Source organism: Zeus faber, assembly GCF_960531495.2.
Source record: "Zeus faber genome assembly, chromosome: 1".
In the NCBI taxonomy this organism is placed as follows: domain Eukaryota; kingdom Metazoa; phylum Chordata; class Actinopteri; order Zeiformes; family Zeidae; genus Zeus; species Zeus faber.
The window spans coordinates 61,147,790-61,164,918 of NC_137193.1; the positions used below are offsets into that span (position 1 = coordinate 61,147,790).

Genomic DNA, 17,129 nt, shown 5'->3' on the forward strand with positions numbered 1-17,129 from the left:
CAACTTCCTCGAGATGCACAACGAGGTGACGTCACCGAGGCAGCGCTTCGTTTAAGGACGACAGACGGCGTGAATATACAATCATGTACGGAGAGAGGGAGAGAGAGAGAGAGAGAGAGAGAGACAGAGAGAGAGAGCGGTAGCAGCCCTAACACCTGTTCTGTATGCAGTGCAGGATTAAGTGTGAAACATCACAAATACTATCAATCATAAATGATTTAATCATCTGCCCCTCCCCCCGAAAGCTTCTTATTCATAATGGGGAAATAATCTGCTCTCTCTCTCTATCTCTCTCTCTCTCTCTCCCCTCTCTCTCACTCTTTCTTTTCTTATTCAAAAAGCAATTTCACTCGGTTGGAGAATTGCCTTTAATCAGGTGACACTATCAGCACGGCGGCTTTGAGGTCATCTTAATTGCTGGAAAAAAAATCCATTGGAGCCCAACGTGAAGTTATCGCGAAACGAAATGACGAAGGTTTCATCTCTCTCTCCCTCCCTCCCTCCCTCTCTCTCTCTCTCTCTCTCTCTCTCTCTCTCTCTTTCCACTCGTCATGAAAAGGAAAGGAAAGGAAAGAAAGAAAGACAGAAAGAAAGGAGGGGAAGTACATTTTAGGACTCAATAGCAGAAGCAAATCCCTCTCATCTCGCCACCGAGGGGGTTCGCGGATCAAAAGTTTTAAAGTCGCTCCATTTTAAAAACCTTCTTCCACCCCCCGCCCCCCCCCCCCCCCCTCATCCATCCGTTTTTTTTAAAAACAAGTACAGAATTATGCCTCCTCTTTTCTGTTTTTTGTTCCAAACAGAGCGTAATCCGGCGCGTCGCCCCCGGAACGTTGCGCGGAACATGGAGGATTGCGGAGCACATTTTCCGGAACGCTGAATACACCAAGCCTCTCAATGTCTCTTCTGCCTTTTTTCAGCTTTTTCCCCCCTCTCTGAACGCGACTGGGATTGGAAACACAAACACCAGTCACACCACCCCCCCGGAACACACGCCTAAGCCCGCCATTATGCCAAAAACAGAAGTAAAAGAGGAGCGACGGATGACAGTGAGACCCGAATGGCGCAGAAAATAAAATGGGGGGAAAAGCAGAAAAAAAAAATGTTTTGAAAAGAGAGGGTGCCAGCACCTGCACCACTACACACAACACAGGAACAACAGCAACAACAACAACAACAACAACAGCAACAGCAGCCCCCACAGATTCACCCAAACTGTATGCGGCGACGGCACTTTCCCCGAAAACCACTCCGCAAGAAACAAATACGACACCCGGTACGGGTCCGTCTGCTTTGGGTCCGTTTTTTTACCCTCGTGCCACATCCGCAGAAGGTGATGACGTGAGTTTGGACTTGGATCTGAATATAATATTTAAGCTTCACATAAATATTTTTTGTGTGCTTTCTAAACAGGAAGTGGTTTATCCCATTGAGCTGCAGTTCGTTACAGAAGAGCCAGCATCTCTGATTTCTCAGGTTCGACGCGCTGACACACACACTGCGGTGGCAGACAAGTCACTCGTCACAGAACCACACACACTGCAAAGCCAAACACAAACAAAGAAATTAAAAAAAACGCAAAGAAGGTGGACGCCACGTTGCCGAGTCGGGGAAAAGAAACTTCTTTTTGGATGAGTGAGAAGAAGCACCAGCATCCCCACAAGCTTCCCCAGACGACAACCTTCTCATATAGCGTTTCCCATGTTGGAGAGAAAGAAAGAAAGAAAGAAAGAAAGAAAGACTCTGGAGGGAGGATCCACAGAGCTCCATGTTTAGCAGATGTCAGGTAATTACACCACGACGGCGATATTGACTTTGTGTCTCGGAGGAGGTCGTCGCCTGGAGCTGCCTTCTCTTACTTCCATTCCTCCGCTCATCCCTCTCTCCTCCCCCCTTCTCAACTCTCCCTCTCCTCCCCCTTCTGTCCCTTCCTCCTCAGACATAGATGGCTGTCCGGGAGATGACCGATCCGTCCCTCTGGGACTCCATGTCGTCGTCCAGATACGCCTCCGCCTCCTCCTCGTCCCCGCGGCCGCGGCGTAGGTGATAGGCTCCGCTCAACACGTTCCCGCCTCCCCGGACTCCCCCGGCACCCCCAAAGTGGTCGTAGCGCTCTTCCTCCTCCTCTTCCTCCATGCTGTCGTCGAGGTGGAACTTTCGGCGCTCCGCCTCGTCCATCTCGCCACTGAGCAGGATGTCATGGGCGCCGGGTGTGTCGCTTGCCGAGGGGTGGTAGAGGTGGTGGTGCGGGTGGTGGTACTCGTCGGCCTTCTCTGTCAGCGTCCCCGTGGCGTCGCAGCCCTCACGGTATGTGTATGTTGGGCCGTTGTTGTTGGTGCCAGCGCCATTCTTCTTCCCCCCGCTGTTGCCGAACAGCAGGCGGGCTTTGTTGCCGTAGCTGGCGCCATTGCTCCCACCGCCGGCTGCCGTTGCCGAGTCTCCGCTGCCGCGACGCTGTTGCCGCCGACTACGGGTGAGGAGCACAGTGACGAGGGCGGCGACCAACACCAGAGCCAGGAGGGAGCCGATCACAGCGCCCGCCACAATGCCGGCATTGGGGGGGTCCACCAAGGCCTCTGCGGAAGAAGGGATATTGGGGAGAGAGGGATGGATGGAAGGATGGATCAATGGATGATGGATGGATGGACGAAAGGAATGGAGGGGGGGGGTGGGATGGGAGGATGAAAGGAGGGGAGGAATCGATGGCAGGTTTTGTTTTAAGAAAGCCTTGCTCAGTGAGGTGCATTCTGAGTGTGCGGTGTCTTCTCTATCCCTGGGCAGTCAGTCAGTACTGGGATCAGGCTTTATTCTCTCCCAGGGGCTGTACTCAGATACGCAGCCATTTGTAATTTGTCTCACACGAATGTCAGACGGGCACTTCAGTCGTATTGCTGTTCGCCCTTGAAACAATGCCGAACAACAGCTAAAAACTGTTCTTTGTTCAGAAAACCGCGTTGCATTGGTGTGAGCCAAGTTTGCGTCTGTCCATAACAAAGCAGTGTCAGGGGAGAAAGCAGCTGCGGCAGTAAAAGGTTTGTTTTGTGCGCTGGTTTGTCACTGCCAGAGGCCAGAAGCGGTGACCAGGCAGCGACAGAGAGGCAGACACAGGGGCAGACAGACCGACACGCTGACAGACAGGTGGACAAGAATGTAGTAAGTGGACGGACAGGTGGACAGACAGGTGGACAGAAAGGCTGATAGACAGGCAGACAGACAGACAGACGAACAGACAGGCGGACAAGGACCTACCAAGTGGACAGACAGGCTGACAGACAGGCAGACAAGGACATAGCAAGTGGACAGACAGATGGGCAGACAGATGGACAGAAAGTTAACAAGTATGTACGAAGTGGACAGAAAGGCTGACAGACACGCCAAGAGAAAGGCTGATGGACAGGCGGACATGGACATACCAAGTGGACAGACAAATAGAACGACAGGCAGACAGGGGACAAGGACCTACCAAGTGGACAGACAGACAAGCTTACAGACAGGCGGACAGACAGACAGGTGGATAGACAGATAGACAGACCGACAGACAGGCAGACAGTGAAGACAAGCAGCAAAGGAGATCAGTGAAAACAAACAAACGAAGAGCAAACTCGCACAGGGAAAGTACTAGGGACTCCAACGTGTCCTTCCTCACAAGCCCTCCTCCATCCCTTCTACACCTCCACTCCCTCCTCCACCCCTTCTGCACTTCCCCCCCTTCCTCTGCATCTCGGCTGGGGTCGGCTATTCAAACAGTTCAAGCCATGAGCTGGCCTCACAGTGGGACACCTTCATGAAGTGTTTGAGATATAAAGACCTCAAACAAACAAACCCGGCCTCTGAGCCACCAGGGATCGTGTGAGTGGAATCACACCGGGCTTAAACGTGGAGTCAAACCAGGAAAGAAGGGAGGGAGGGATGGAGGGGATGGAGGAATGGAGGGCTGGGGGGATGTAAGGATGGAGGTATGGAGGGCTGGAGGCATGGGGGCCAGCGGAGAAGTAGAGCGCAAGGCCATAAATCTCTGACTTGTGAGGACAGCATGTGCTCGGCCTGCCATTCTGCTGGCGCTCCTCCGAGGCTCATCGGAATACAAAGTAGACATGGAAGCGGCAGGAGAGGAAGAGGCAAAAACCTTCTTACTGCTTTCATGGCATCCGAAGAAAGGAAGCAAAAGCAGAGCAAGGCATTGCTGGCAACGCTGGTAACCAACACAGCGAACACCAATCAAAGCAATCTCGGCCATGGGGAGATGGGCCCAACGCCAACAGGAAAGGACGCGGCATTACTAACGAGGGAGTCGCTCTCTTCTTTGTTTTCTCCAAAATAACTTTGGATTTTTCTGCCTGTGATGTGTACGACACGGCAATGGACACCGGCTATAAACAAACTAAAGATGGCATCATGGAAAAAAAGGAAAGGAAGATATAAAACAAAAGGTTCCAGGGGAAAGTGGAGCGGTAAAGTCAGTGAGGGGGAAATACTGTAGATGGCCGAGCGGAAAAGAGTAACGAGGTGGAGGTCGTGCAGGGATGCGAGAAGTGGGTTTTCTCTCCACTGTCCAGAGCCCTCCTTAGGGGCAGTCCCATACGGGGCGCGGGAAGGGGGACGCCAAAACGAGACACAACAGAGCGGGGGGCTCTGGGGATGGGCAATGCCATCTAAATCGGGGGACTAGGTCTGACGATATCCAACTGGATTGACAGAAGGCATTAGGGATGATGAATCCAACTTCCAACATGTCCTACTTCCCGACAATCTTCAAACCGGTGGACTGGCAAGGCGAGGCGGTGGTGGGGCCAGAGCGTTATTTATACTTATTGTTCCATTTATATTTTAGGAATCGCTGACATTTATCAGGCACAGGAGAAGAGTCAGACCTCCACAGAGCAGAATAACGACCCGGGGCAGCGGGTCTTTTGTGACCATCTTTCTTCCATTAATCAAGTCCTCAAAAATCTATTACCACGTGTAGTTCATAATGAACAGTGTTCCTACAAAGGCCCATTAGGGCCGGCATGTTCAGTTTTCAATAAATCTGCGGTTGCACGCCAGAGCAAATATCCAGTTCCCAGGCTTATTTGTTCTACAGTCTGGCATTTCTCCACAAATAAAATGTCAGGCTTCAGGTCCACACTGAAGAGGGTTCTGTCAGGGGTTGCCCAGCACCATACTCAGTCACTGCCATGGTTTGCTTGATGTAGCAGCTGCCATGATGGTGTTAAAGGTTCCATTACCATGGTGTAGACACTGCCAGGGTCAGGGGCTCCATAGTGGAGTGGATAGGACTTCATGGCCACCATGCGAAAGCAAGGGAATGACCGGTTCTTTAGAGTAGGGATGCACTGACACATACGTCTTATCGATAGATAGTCAAATTCGAAAGGAAAACTCTGGTCTTGCTTTAAACCTGAGTCTTTGTACTTGACTTGTTAGGACTCAATCCAGGTGATCGGCATCAGGATATTCTAAATCGGAAATTATAAAGCAGTGGTTTGGTGGCACGGTGGCGCAGTGCATTGCACTGCTGCCTCACAGCAAGAAGGTCCTGGGTTCAATTTCCACCTGAGGCGCAGTGCTCCGGTGGGTTATCTCCCAAATAGGAGTCAGTAAGGACCCCCACCAAAAACATGCACACAACATTGTCTGACCAGCGATGGACACTCGTCCCCGGGCATGTCGACAATTCAAAGCGTGTGTGTTCAGGCAACTGCTGTGACGCCCAAAAAAGTGGTGGTGATGATCCCATTGCTTGGTAGTTAGATGACTTCTCTATTTGCTATTTTCTCAATACTAGATCAATTTAAGAGATTCTGGTGCCGATCACTCAAGTTGACTCCCAAGGATTGAAAAATAAAGTTGACGATAATAATGCCAGACTTCAAAATAAAATAATACCAGAGCTTTTCCTAAGTCATCAGCCAATCAGAGTACTTGTCTGAACCACAACCTTTACAGAAAAGTTAGTTTGCCAATATTGATGCATAATAATGAAAAAAAAAATCAATCGTTCTCCCTTGGATTCATAACCGCTTCTATTTCTCAAAAGGTTTATCCTCATAAATGTGTAACATGGATTGGCTCTTGGAATTGGATGTTGGTTCTGCAGGATATTCATTGATACCATTAACCTTATGTATCCTAGCCCTGGGTATTATCCTATTCAGCCAAGTTTTTGGTAGATGCGCAGTGGCATTTTGAATCGACCACAATTAAAACTCAACGGTTGCGCCCACAACAAACATGATCGACACCAACTGTGTCCCCGTCAATCCCCCGCCAAGACACGAGACATGGCAAACACTGCTCTACGAACTCATTACCCAGGAGCTCCCTCAAGAAACCCCTCCGCCACAGAAATGCAACTTGTCAACAGACGTGAAAATGAATTTCAAAAAGGTGAAAAAACAAGGGAAAAAAAACATAAAAACAAGGCAGTGCGACTGGTTTTCATTAGCAGGAAAATAGGCCACACTTGTCATCTCCGCAGCTCATCAACTGTGGCAGCCGGGCTGCATTAAGAAGCGCCCTGATAAATGTCACGGAGAGAGGCAGGGGAGCTTATATCTGCCTCTGTATTAGTGTCATGTACATGGAGGAGATTAGGGGAGAGGGAGGGGGAGAGAGAGAAAGAGAGAGAGAGAGCGAGAGAGAGAGAGAGAGAGAGGTTCTAGGGGCCAGCCTAAAACCAGCACCCTCCTCTGTTCAGTAAGTTTAGCGGCGCTAGTGCTAATCTAAATGAGAAGATTTGGGAATGTTGGGTGGAGGCAAGGTGGAAAGAAGGGAGTTGAAGAAGCAAAGACGTGAAGGAGACTCGCGGGCCTTGGTGCACTGTTAGCATTTTGGAGCCCACATCCCATTTATTTTGGTTTTCGTCTTGGTTTGGCTGCTCACATTGGTGTTTTAATGTGAACTGACTGCATGCACAGATGGACAATAACAAATTACGTGGCATCTGTCGCCGTACACGTGGAAATAAACGTTGATTCCACAGTTAGGATGCAGGGCACGCCAGTTGTGAATTCATCAGCAAATGGAGATGATGGCGAGAAGAGCGAAGGCACCGCTGCCATGTTTTAGTGGCCTCCGCTCGGCCAATTGGTTGCGATTACGTCCCTCTGAGCTTTGCATGGATAAAAAAATTTCCTCAAATGTACATGGTGTCTAATACCTCACTATCGTTCCACTTGCTGCATCCAGAGTGTCCTAATACTGTATGTGCTGCATACTACATGTACCTGAGTCTGTAATTAGATCACCATATCGACTACATACATACACTCATAGAAACCTTTACCGGCGTCTTGTCCTTCCAATGCATTGTGGGATATGTTTCCCACCGTAGTGGGCGGTGTTTGTGTACTACGATATTTCACCCTATGTTGTAGTATATGTCATCCTGGTACTGAGAGTTGGTGTCCTAAATAGTGTGCTTGTATTCTAGTGGACCCTTTTGGACATTGGGTACTGACGTAGACCACCCTCGATCTTTACTTCAACAGTCTCGCCAACGCAATTCATTATGACTAAAAACTAAAGGAAGTTACACAAAGGTCACAGTGACGCATACGACATTGCCACAAATTGATGTATACTATGGTTTCAGCCCCACTAAACACTCACTTGGAGTACTAAATAGCATGCTATCACGCCATGTCGGACATAGGGTATAGACGTAGACCGCCCTCCATCTATACTTCAACCGTCCCGCCAATGCAGTCAATGAATAATGAACAAAACCAAAAGGAAGTTGCACAACAAGTCACAATACGGCATCGGCACCGATATGATTAATAATGGGATTTGGGATCACATAGCAGCAAAGTGGCTCGCGTTTAAAAAGATCAGATTCAACCAGATTTTTGCCCTTCTCACAGGAAAATAAAAACAACTCTCTGTCACATAAAAGGGGAAAAAATAAACAGATCTAGGCCGTTTGTACCTGCAGCGTAAACATAGACGTGTGTGTGTGTGTGTGTGTGTGTGTGTGTGTGTGTGTGTGTGTGTGTGTGTGTGTGTGTGTGTGTGTGTGTGTGTGTGTGTGTGTGTGTGTGTGTGTGTGTGACAAAGTGTGTGAGACTGACGTTAGAAGGAGAGAAAGTGAGAGGGGAATGGGAGCCGACAGGTGGGCGGTGTATCAAAGCTCGGGGCTAAGAATAATCTGTTGATTTTCTCTTAACGCCCCCCAACCCCCTCAACACACACCCTCTTCCCAAAAAAGTCTAACACACACACACACACACACACACACACACACACACACACACACATATGCACCAAGAAAAAACCCCAAAAACGGTATTTTCTTTTACCTCTTCCAGACCTCCATTTTACCGACTTCTTCTCCACCTCTGACTAAACAAGTGTGCATGAGTGAGCTTCGGCGGCGCATTTCCATTATAATACGCTTTTGGCCGAGGACTAAGAAAAACAAAAATGTAAATATCAGGAGGGCCGAAAACACTCCTCCATCGAATGGATGAAAGAGAGTCCAGCCGACCGCACACCCCATTGAAGAAGTGCTACGGGGACCCGAAACCGGAAAGAAAAAGAAGGCGCACACTCGAGCTGTGATCGCCCTCAAAGTGCTCGAAGCCTGAAATTGATTCCACTCAACGAGGAGCTGCAGTAGCGGATTTTTTCGGAAAAAACTTGATCGAGAGGAGAAAAATAGACAAAATGGACGACGAGGATTTGGAGAATGTTCACCGACACTGGGACGAGGCAAACATGGCGTTGGCCAAAACGGCCGATTTCAACTGTGCTGTTGGATGCCTTGTTTTCAAAATGTCACTGATCTTTAGGCCTGATTTAGGGGGGAAATTCGAAAAGTCAAGAAATTTCCCTTGTTGAGCGCATAATACTTGCAAAACCAAGAACAACGGCCCGCATACAAGCATTTCCCAACAGTTTTCTATGGAAGAAGATCTACCTCTCTGGGTTGTAGACCAGTACTGACCCTATCAAAGGAACTGTCCTTGTCTCGTTAATTACAAAAGTGGTAACGACTTCCTCAGAGCCTTCACATGAGCACAACTCTGCACGAGAAGGGTGATAGATAGCTCGAAATCTGGCAAACCCAAGGGATTGGGGCAATAGGGCCCAAAACACTGTGGGGTAAAAATGGGTTTTATATGTATTGTAGCAAGCTAAGGCTTCTGCGAGCAAGCATTTCAATTTCACAACCAAGCGCACCATTTACTAATCAGAGTGCTCTACATTCTTTCACCCCACCGTTATGACGGCAGGCATGTCACTAATGGCACACACACTCTCACTCCTGGTGCAACAATTTGAACACATAAAAGTAATAACAATCTATCATAACACATGTAACATGGCTAACTAACACTAAAAACAGCATAACAATAAACATTACATAAAACAATCCCCTTCCCCCACAACCCCAAAACACACAAACAAAGCATGCTGGGAAATCCCTCCCCGCCTCTATTCCCCAACACGCTACAATATAATTTGAAAGCTCTTGATGAGCTCTATAAAGCGGTAAAAGGACATGTTCCAAGTACTTGCATTTTTTTCGAATAAAGCTTCAAAGCACAAAGGTACACGAGAAACTGTTTGATGGAGTTTGGCGCAAAAAAGGCACATGTGCGTTACAATAACAGGATAAAACATAGAGAAGATTCCAAAATGCACAGGCATAACATTTCGATGAGGAATTATAAATAAAGGCAATCAGAAATATATTTTTATATGTGTGAATCGTCCACGTCCCGACCCGGACACGATGGCGGAGAGCAATAGGGCCATGCCCTGTTCCTCCGAATATAACAACTAAAAACAGTATGGGGGCGGGGCACGGAGGAACGGGCCACGACTTGTAGGCTCGTAAGATAATTTCCTGTGCATTACGCACGGAGAGGGGCTGATCAGGGAGAGAGTCACAGAGAAAGTGTTTCCGTTACACACGGTTTTGTTCCACACCCACATTTCGTTCCGTATGGAGACGTAAAATAAAAACACACTGTTCAGATCGCAGGTACCCCCAAATTCAGAGTGGGTACAGACCTAAAAAATACTTATCTGAAAACACACTATTTCTATTTGATTTGTTTGGAGAAACGGGCAACGCGGAGCTCGCAGTTCGAGCCACAGCTTCACAGCACACAGCTTCACAACATGTTCCGGCAGGAACCGGCACAAATTAAGCCCTTGGGATCATACCTATATACTTGTTAATGAAACACTTACAACCAATGCTATAACGTTCAAGGAACTGAAGGGGTAAAGTTTTTACTCTGTTGTTGCTGTTTGGTTGAGTCGCTTTTTGGCAACACCACCTACATTTCATTGCTGTTATACCATTGGTTGCAGTTTAAAAGGTCGTCTGCAAACGCGGGTCAAAGCTAAAATAATTTGAACTTAGAGCTCAGCCGCTCGATAGAACGTTCAAGGTGTGCAAATTTCTTCCACCCAGTTTGACTCCATCGCGGCCTCTTATGGTGGTTAGGCCCTTAAACTTGGGTCGTCTGTCTCTTGAGGCCCTCATATACCCTGTAGGGGTCCATGATATACTCTATGGGGTCAATGACATACCCTATAATGGTCCGTGATACCCTTGAGGGGTCCATGACATACCCTATAGGGGTCCACGATACCCTGTAGGGGTCCATGACCTACCCTATAGGGGTCCATGATATACCCTATAAGGGTCCATGACATACCATATAGGGGTCCATGACATACCCTATAGAGGTTAATGATATACCCTACAAGGGTACATGACATACCCTATAGTGGTCCATGATATACCCTATAGTGGTCCATGACATACTCTATAGGGGTCCATGATATACCCTATAGGGGTCTGTGATATACCCTATAGGGGTCTGTGATATACCCTATAGGGGTCCATGACATACTCTATAAGGGTCCATGACATACCATATAGGGGTCCATGACATACCCTATAGAGGTTCATGATATACCCTACAAGGGTCCATGACATACCCTATAGGGGTCCATGATATACCCTATAGGGGTCCATGACATACTCTATAGGGGTCCATGATATACCCTGTAGGGGTCCATGACATACCCTATAGGGGTCTATGACATACCATATAATGGTCCATGATATACTCTATAAGGGTCCATGACATACCCTATAGTGGTCCATGATATACCCTATAGTGGTCCATGACATACTCTATAGGGGTCCATGATATACCCTGTAGGGGTCTGTGATATACCCTATAGGGGTCCATGATATACTCTATAAGGGTCCATGACATACCATATAGGGGTCCATGACATACCCTATAGAGGTTCATGATATACCCTACAAGGGTCCATGACATACCCTATAGTGGTCCATGATATACCCTATAGGGGTCCATGACATACTCTATAGGGGTCCATGATATACCCTGTAGGGGTCCATGATATATTCTAAAAGGGTCCATGACATACCCTATAGGGGTCCACGATATACCCTATAAGGGTCCATGACATACCCTATAGAGGTCCATGATATACATTATAGTGGTCCATGACATACCCTATAGGGGTCCATGATATACCCTATAGGGGTCCATGACATACTCTATAGGGGTCCATGATATACCCTGTAGGGGTCCATGACATACCCTATAGGGGTCTATGACATACCATATAATGGTCCATGATATACTCTATAAGGGTCCATGACATACCCTATAGTGGTCCATGATATACCCTATAGTGGTCCATGACATACTCTATAGGGGTCCATGATATACCCTGTAGGGGTCTGTGATATACCCTATAGGGGTCCATGATATACTCTATAAGGGTCCATGACATACCATATAGGGGTCCATGACATACCCTATAGAGGTTCATGATATACCCTACAAGGGTCCATGACATACCCTATAGTGGTCCATGATATACCCTATAGGGGTCCATGACATACTCTATAGGGGTCCATGATATACCCTGTAGGGGTCCATGATATATTCTATAAGGGTCTGTGATATACCCTATAGGGGTCCATGATATATTCTAAAAGGGTCCATGACATACCCTATAGGGGTCCACGATATACCCTATAAGGGTCCATGACATACCCTATAGAGGTCCATGATATACATTATAGTGGTCCATGACATACCCGATAGGGGTCCATGACATACCCTGTAGGGGTCCATGACATACCGTATAGGGGTCTATGACATACCATATAATGGTCCATGATATACTCTATAAGGGTCCATGACATACCCTATAGGGGTCCATGATATCCTGTAGGGGTCCATGCCCTACCCTACAGGGGTCCATGACATACCCTATAGGGGTCTGTGATAAACCCTATAGGGGTCCATGATATACCCTATAAGGGTCCATGACATACCCTATAGAGGTCCATGATATACATTATAGTGGTCCATGACATACCCTGTAGGGGTCCATGACATACCCTGTAGGGGTCTATGACATACCCTATAGGGGTCCATGATATACCCTATATGGGTCTATGACATACCCTATAGGGGTCCATGTAAGTGTTGCTCAGTCAGGATTCCATTCCAACGTACGTTTCCCTCTAACGTACATACAGATATCACACCAGTCCCAAGTATAATTTACGGTATAATACTATAATTGCACTTCTGATACGTCCCATAACAGGATTACGATTGAATTATATCATTAAAATTGAAATGAAACTTTTTTCCTCATTTGGCTGGGGAGCAACTTAAGCTGGAGTAGTTTACAGATTCCTAGAGCAACACCAATGGCCAATAATGCTGAATTTCCCCCGAGTGAGAATGCTGGAGAATGCTGAACCGCAGAACGGCCAAGGGAATTGGTATTGGAATGCAGATTTCATTAGCCGAAATGTGTAAACTATTAAAACAACCACACGCAGGCAACACACACACACACACACACACTCACACACACACACACACACACACACACACACACACACACACACACACACACACACGCACACACACACACTAACTAACTAAAACAATTCCAGTAGAACAGAATAATCATGATTAATGTAAAAATAAATCTATTTTCATGTTTTTGTTTTCTAAGCTCTAGGCCTTAGCACAAAAGAAAGTAGCGACGAAACAGAATGGTGTTTGCGTCGAGGGCAATCAGCCCCTTCTCCCCCACCTCATCTTCCTCCTCCTCCTCCTCCTCCTCATCCTCCTGCTTCTCTAAAGGGAATAGTCGGCAATTTCCCAGCTGCTCCCCTCCTACCGGCTCTTAGAAATAGAGATGCACCTGAGGTTGATTAGTGGTAATTTACAAGAAATTTGGCCTCAGATGCCAAAGCGCGTTTCCAGAAAAGCATTGTACTCAGCCAGAGGTGTTTTATTATTAGCATATTGTGATAGTGTATAGCTTCACATATTGTCAAGAAGGTATGACTTTAATTGTAAAAAAATATTGTGGTCCATTATACATATTTATATGTATGGTATAGTGTGTATATATATATGTATAATATTATTATTATCATCATCATATACCTTCATAAACAGCAGACAGATTTAATAAGGAATGATTAATTAAAACACCTTGAAGGAAAACAGACAGACAGACAGACAGACAGACAGACAGAAAATGGTCAAAGCCTTAACATCCCTTACCCCTCCATCCCTCTCTCACCCACAGTCAGCTTAATCACACCTAATGACACTCATTTAAACACACACGCACGCACACACTATCTACTATCTCCCGTCTCTCTCCCTCTCCCTCTCTCTCGCTCTCTCACAATCCACCGGCGTTGCCATGACGATCTGAAGCTTCTCCCCAAATGAGGGAATTTCCTCCTGAAACGCCTCGCTCGCCCAACTCTTCAAACACCAAAAACTTCCTTTTCATCCGTGACTCTGTCGTGCCACTCTCTCCTTCTCCTCTTGTCCCTCGCTCGCCCCCCATCCCTCGCTCCTCAGCGAGGAGTAAACAAGACTTTTAAAAAACAATGAAAAATGTGACCAAACGGTGGGAACAAAAGAGAAACTAGAAAGAGGCGAGAGAGAGGGCAGGCGTGGCAGGAGATAAAGAGGGAGGAACAGAGATGGAGAGGGGGCAAGGAGAGCGAGAGAGAGAGAGAGAGAGAGAGAGAGAGAGACACAGGAAAGAGAATAAGGGGGTGGTGAGGGAGGGTGAAGGAGGGAGGGAGAGAGAGAGGGTGAGGGAGGGAATAAGAGAGAGAAATGGGGGAGATATAATGGAGGGGAGAGTGAGGGACAGAGATGGAGAGAAAGGGAGAGAGAGAGAGAGAGAGAGACAGAGAGAGAGAGAGATGAAGGAGAGAGAGAAAGAGGGTGAGGAGAGAGAGATTGGTGAGGGTGATTGAGGGAAATAATGAAAGGGGGTGAGAGGAGGAGGAAGGAAGAGAAGCGATGGAGCAATGACAAAATACATTTAGAGGCCTGAGGGATGACAAGGAGAGTTTCTCCTCCTCCTCCTCCTCCCACTCCTCACCCCTCTTCCTCTCACTCCACATCACCCTCTCTCCCTCCATCTCTCCTCTCTCTCTCCCTCTCTCTCTCCCTTTACCCCTCCCGCGCTCTCTTTTCACTCTCATCCCACCCTCTCTCTCTGTCGCTCTCTTCCCTCTGTCCCTCTCTCCCGCTCTCTCTCTCTCTTCCTCCCTTTACCCACCTTGTCTTCCCTCTGTCCCTCTGTCCCTCTCTCTCTCTCCCTCCACCTCTCCTCTCGCTCTCCCTTTACCCCCCTCTCTCTTTCTCTCTCTCTCTTGCCTCGCTCTCACCCCACCCTCTCTCTCTCTTCCTTCTGTACCTCTCTCCCTCTCTCTCCCTTCCCTATCCCTTCCCGCTCTCTCTCTCTCTACCCTGTCCCTCCCACGCTGCCTATTTCCTCCCCCTCTCTCCCTCCCTCTCTCCCTCTCTCTCTCCTCCGGGACTCTCTCTTTTTGCTTTTTGACACAGAGCGGCAGATGGGATGAAAAGCTGAAGAACAGAGAGACAGACGGGAGGAGGGAGGCATGGAGGTCTAATGAGGTAGGAGGGAACGACAGAACGCATGGAAGAAGGAAGAAAAGAAGGAAGGACAGAAGCCAGGAAGGAAGGATAAAGACGGATGAAAGGAGAGATAAATAGATGGATGGATTCATCTCTCCCAGGCTCTTTACCCCGGTTCACCTTGAAACGCTTCCTTTCCTCATTTCTTTCTTTGGTTTCTTTCTCTCTTTTCTTTCTTTCTTGCTTCTCTTTCTTTTCTCACGTTCTTTTTTACGGGGGGTGCTCATTTGGGCCTACAAGCGCATGTGGGAGATGTGAGCGAAAGGATGCAATCCACTTTTAGGGAAACACCCCAACTGAGAAGACACACACACACACACACACACACACACACACACACACACACACACACACACACACACACACACACACACACACACACACACACACAGACACTCACACACACACACACACACACACACACACACACACAAACAAATTAAGTGTACGAGTGTGCGGCCCCCTGCTGAGGTGATAAACTTCAGGAGGCTTCCCCCCCCTGTGCCGCTCCTCAACATACATCCAGCTGCTGACACACACACACACACACGCATGCACACACACACGCACGCACACACACACACACACGCAAGCACGCACGCACACACACACACACACACACACACACACACACAGACACACACACACACACACACACACGCACACATACTCACACACTAAATAATACACACCTTCCCTCTAAATGACTTCTTCACTTCTGGCTGCATTCACTTCTATTCACTCACCCTCAGCTGTTAAATCTGGACACACACACACACACACACACACACACACACACACACAGCGATAACAAAGTCAGTTGTGTAAGACTCTTCACGCAAACACATAAAAAAATATGCACACAGTTGTTACAGACACTTTTTGGCAACAAACTTTGTGTGTGTGTGTGTGTGTGTGTGTTAGTATGAAAGGGGGGATGGAGGGGGGCTTACTGCCTCCAGGTCTGTGTGAAACATCATAAAAACACACACACACAAACATACACGCATACACACACACACACACACACACTCGCACAAACACACACACACACACACACACACACAAACATACACGCATACACACACACACACACACTCGCACAAACACACACACACACACACACACACACACAAACATACACACACACACACACACACACACACACACGCCAGCACACAGACACACACACACACGCACACATACATGCACACACACACACAAACCAGTCCGACATCCCATTTTTCTCCCCCCTCAGCCCCTCTCTCTCTTTCAGCTCTCTCTCCCTCCCTCTCTCTCTCTCTCTCTCTCTCTCTCTTCTCTCCATCACCCTCCTTCTCCTTCTCCTCTCTCGCCTCCCCATTCTGTCTCCCCCCTCCTCTCCCTCACCCTGTCTCCCCCTCTATCTCCCTCTCTCTCTCTCTCCCTAACTCTCTTTCCCTCTCCCCCACCCCCCTCTCTCCACCCCCCCATCTCTCTCTCCCTTTCCCCCTCCATCTCTCTCCCCGCCCCCACCCCTCCCTCTCTCTCTCACCCCCCTCTCTCTATCTTCTTCTCCCTCTCCCTGCCTCTCGCTCTCCCCCCCTAACACAGCCCGACAGGAATGCTGGGCCTGGGAGGTAATAAACCTTGGCTTGGAGTTCTGCCAAGCACAGATTAACTGTTGTTAAAAAGTAAAATAAAATATAATAAAAAAAAAGGACCAAAAGACACGGAATGGAAGTCACACGGCACTATTGATTTGGTTCGGTGCAGTGTGTAGTAGTGTGTAGTGTGTAGAAGTAAGGAGGTGAAAGTTAAAGTTGTGGCGGAGAGAAATATAATTACTAATTTCCTCTCGTGAAATCCCCGCTTTCCTGACTGGTTTGGAACTGCGATGGGAACTATAACCTTTGAGACTTTTAAGCGCTTCATATTTTCCAACCAAGGACATATTCTAAAAATGTTGCTTCCCCTGGTTTATAATTATTATTGGTTCCCAGCGACATCCTCGCGGAACGCTGCCGAGAAGAGCACCGCTCTGCTGCAGCTTCCATGCATTCCAATGGGGCAAACATTTAAGATGGTTTAAGATGGAACGCTATTACATTTCACTGCATATATGTATGGAAGTATGTA

The 17,129-nt window shown here is 47.8% G+C and overlaps 1 protein-coding gene across 1 annotated transcript in view; it reads right to left on the minus strand.

Annotated features, from left to right (window-relative positions):
* Positions 1-1,935: 1,935 nt before the first annotated feature.
* pvrl2l (PVR cell adhesion molecule related 2 like) overlaps positions 1,936-17,129 on the minus strand; it is a gene marked incomplete at both ends in the record, with an annotated part of 165,356 nt that continues 150,162 nt past the window's right edge. Inside the window, one exon of the mRNA XM_079998161.1 lies at positions 1,936-2,576. Coding sequence (XP_079854287.1) covers positions 1,936-2,576 — 641 coding nt within the window. The remainder of the gene's footprint in view (positions 2,577-17,129) is intronic.